Below are 3,700 nucleotides of genomic sequence, written 5' to 3'. Positions count from 1 at the left end.
CCAGGGGATTGTTCAAGTCCCTTTCCCCTTTGGTTTCACAGTGCTGTGACTGAATCTTTTCTATTACATAATTAATGCACAGTCGGGTTGCTGATTAATAGGTAGACAGAAGTAGATATGAAAGTGCTAGCCTTTTGTTATGGTCACTCATCGACGACTTGTGGCCATTATGATACTAGCTTGTTCATGCTTGGTGTGCACATTGATCTTAGGCAGTTTCTCTTATGCAGTCTTTAGAAAAGTTCCATTTTTTGGGTCTTATCGCCATTTGATGTGTATGGGTGAATTCTTTTTATTAATTTGGTCGAAGAATTGAAATTCATGATCTTTTTAGCTTCATTTTGTTTATAATTTCTGATAGCGGTTTTTGCTGATACATGATCAAAGTTATAACTGATTCATAGTCTGTCACTTTTTTTTATGTGCTTGTAAAATGAATTGAATCTTGCCTTACTGTATGCATTTTAAATCATTTGCTTAATTTTAGGCTCTCGTGGATGCCCCTGACATGGTGAGGAGCCAAATGAACTTGAAGAGGCTTTCTCTTACCGACATAAAGATTGAAATCAAAAGGGTTCCGAAGAAAAAGACTCTTATTGCTGCTATGGAAGCTGCTGGTTGGTGTTAAATCTAGAAAACCCTACACTTCGTTGACTATATTGTTCTGCGAAATTGAAATATTATGACACTTCTGCAGATGTTAAGAACAAGTGGGAAAACAGTTCCTGGGGAAGGAAGCTGATTGTGCAGAAGAGAAGAGCCTTTTTAAATGATTTCGATAGATTCAAGCTAATGTTGGCAAAAATCAAGGTCGGAAATGTCTTGAGAAGATAACTTTTTATATTTCATTTTTGTGAGTGCATGTGTGCATCCCTGGAATAGATGAGATATTACCCTAGGAAAGAAATGGGTAGAACGAATAACAGTGAATATCACTTAAGTAGCATTGAACAACACACGCATATAAAGAACCCAAAGAGAAAAGTACTATACTTTAGATGCTGCAAAATGCCAATCCATACTAATTTTGTCATAATCTAGAGTCAGTCTAATCTCAACGGTGATCAAAGAATTGTTGTAATTGTGTCCCTGTATATTATGGTATATAATGTGCTTGAGCCTCCCTATACTTGCTTTCTCTTTTAACGTTTGACTGCTGGTGGTGCTGTTCAACTCTTAGCGATGCTATTTTTATGCTGCAGAAAGCTGGCGTTGTGAGGCAGGAGCTTGCAAAGCTTAAGCAAGAGGCTGCGGCATAAGAGTTGACAGATCCAAGTTCCAGATTAAGATTTGGTAGTAGGATCTTGAAAGGCATATTGTTTTATTATCCAGAGGTTTACATTTTAATGAATTTTTGTCGCAAGAGGAGAACCTCCAAATTTGTGGATGATGTTTTGAAAAATTCAATGTTATCTGTGACTTGGACCTTTGTTCTCTCATTTACTGTGATATCGTGGTGTTTTGATCTTATTCCGGTTTTAGAGTTTTGGGAACAAGATCTCTATGCATTTCAAGGTAACTTGTATTTATATCCAGTGCTTGTTTAACATATCCTCCTAGAGGGATCTATTGAATTGAGGCTCTTAAAATTTCTATAGATTATTATTATTATTTTTTTTTTTTTAAATGTTATGGTCTTTTATAAAATTCGTGGATTTTTATAAATTTGTGTGAAATTAATGAAAGTTTTTTTTAGACTTGTACATATTTTTATTTTAAAATTTTTATATAAGTTTTGACTTTGAAGTTTCATTTAAAATAAAATTCGTTAAAACCTAGCACAACAATGGAAAAATTTCACATTGAAGATGGAGGATTGTTGATGAAAAATTAAAGAATAAAGAAATATTTAAAGCTAAGTATTATTAATATCTAGACCTTCAAAAAATAAATGATCGATAAATATATTAATGACAAATTATTATTTCCTAACTAAAATAAAAAGAAGCACTTGTTGTGACTGTGTTTTTATAGAGTCATGCTCAGTGAATGTTTGCCATTTTTTGTTCTTTTTTTCAAAGGTAATATTATTTTATTGACTGTCACACGTAATCATCATTTTCATTTCTCTTTCTTTTCATACGCAGCAGTCATTTTCATATTTGTTTATTCTCTCTATCTTTTCTATTTTTTCACACAACTATTCACGCTCTTTACTCTACTTCCTTGCACAACCAAGACTTCTTCTTTTTTCTTCTCTATTTTAAGGATTTCCTAATCAAAAAATTATTTGTCCTTTTTTTGTTGAATTTACATTACAAAATCATATTGTTTCCCTACGTTGAATGGCAAAACGATGCCATTTTATTCCATTAATAGATGATAAAAGGATTGAATATATCTTATATATAATTATAGAAAAATATTAACAATTTAATTAATAATAATTAAATTTTGATCAATGTATATTATATCCACTCATTAGTCTAATGTTTGAGATGAAATTTTTTTTCAAAAATGAAAAAATCATGATAATGATTAAAATCGAGAGTCCTAATTTTAAATATTATCCTTCTCAACTCCACATCTAGATGGTATTCCATCCTAAAAAAATTCAAATGTTAAAACAATAAACAAGAGATAATGGAATAAAATATAATCTCAAAAAATTAAGCGAACCAAATTGTAACTATCATTTTATACTAATACTAATAAAAAAAACTAAATGATTTAACAAAAGGTAATTAGCACAAAAGGTCCCTACCTTTTATTTTTTGATATTTTCGTCCTTATTTCAACGTTTCATTGCAAAAAACGTCATTTTTACTATTTTTTAATGTAAAATGACTAAAATACTTTCCCATTTAAATAAAACCAAAAAAATAAAGAATATATTACCATCTTACTCTTAAATGTTTTAAAAAATGCAAGTGAGTCAAAATAATTATTAAAAGGCCTTAATAGCACAAAACATCCCTATGTTTGGCCTAAAGTGTGCAAAACATCCCTACATTTCAAATTGATGAAAATGACGTTTTCTGCGATGAAACGTGAAAATAAGGATGAAAACGCAAACAAAAAAAATTGAAACGTAGGGACATTTTGTGCTACTAGACCTTGTTAAAATATTAAAAATAACCACAAAAAAAGTCTCTCTCTCTCTCTCTCTCTCTCCCTCCCTCCTCTTCTTCTCCAAATGAGATTGCTACGTTAGAAGTGAAAAAAATCCGACCAACCATTGCCCAAACCGTCAGACCTTTATACCGTTGAACCATCTGTTGATATTTTAAGACCATGAAGAGAGGCGCCGTGATGAGTATAGTTGATTGGTGTGTTGGAAATGGCATGAGTCTCTCCAGAACAGGTGATACCGCCAGTATTTTCATTCGCGAGTTAGGTACTTGCAATTCCAAAAAAATCCGTTGGCATGAAGGTTTCAAGGTTGAATGTTAGATGATATGTGTAGAGGGAAGTGAGGATTTTTTGGTGGTATGGTATTCCAACAGTTTTGGTGGTGGTTTACAGGAGTTTTTTTGGCTTCTAAGGTGGTTGACCCGTTTGGAGAGAAAGAGAGAGAGAGAGAGTGAGAGAGAGTTTTTTTATATATTTTAATAAGGCCTAATAGCAAACAAATCCCTACATTTGACACTTCTTATAGAAAATGTCCCTACGTTTAATTTTTTTTGCTTTTTCGTCCCTATTAGGCCTTTTAATAATTATTTGGACTCACTTGCACTTTTTAAAACATTTATGGGTAAGA

The 3,700-nt window shown here is 32.0% G+C and overlaps 1 protein-coding gene across 1 annotated transcript; it reads left to right on the top strand.

Moving 5' to 3' along the window:
• Positions 1 to 466: 466 nt before the first annotated feature.
• On the top strand, positions 467 to 1,470 carry LOC111396771 (60S ribosomal protein L14-1-like). The gene is made up of 3 exons (XM_023023278.1): positions 467 to 617; positions 698 to 810; positions 1,203 to 1,470. The coding sequence occupies exons 1-3, from the start codon at positions 509 to 511 to the stop codon at positions 1,257 to 1,259; spliced, it is 279 nt and encodes a 92-aa protein (XP_022879046.1). The 5' UTR covers positions 467 to 508; the 3' UTR covers positions 1,260 to 1,470.
• The last annotated feature ends 2,230 nt before the right edge of the window (positions 1,471 to 3,700 follow it).

Source organism: Olea europaea, chromosome 7, assembly GCF_002742605.1.
Source record: "Olea europaea var. sylvestris chromosome 7, O_europaea_v1, whole genome shotgun sequence".
Classification (NCBI taxonomy): domain Eukaryota; kingdom Viridiplantae; phylum Streptophyta; class Magnoliopsida; order Lamiales; family Oleaceae; genus Olea; species Olea europaea.
Note: the sequence above shows the minus strand (reverse complement) of the source record. Positions and strands in the feature narration are given on the sequence as shown.

Excerpts from the sequence above, each read along its gene's own strand:
- LOC111396771 (XM_023023278.1), top strand. The coding sequence starts at position 509 with ATGGTGAGGAGCCAAATGAACTTGAAGAGGCTTTCTCTTACCGACATA. Across the intron at positions 618-697 it reads TGCTGCTATGGAAGCTGCTG|ATGTTAAGAACAAGTGGGAA; the intron begins GTTGGTGTTAAA and ends ACACTTCTGCAG. Across the intron at positions 811-1,202 it reads TAATGTTGGCAAAAATCAAG|AAAGCTGGCGTTGTGAGGCA; the intron begins GTCGGAAATGTC and ends TTTATGCTGCAG.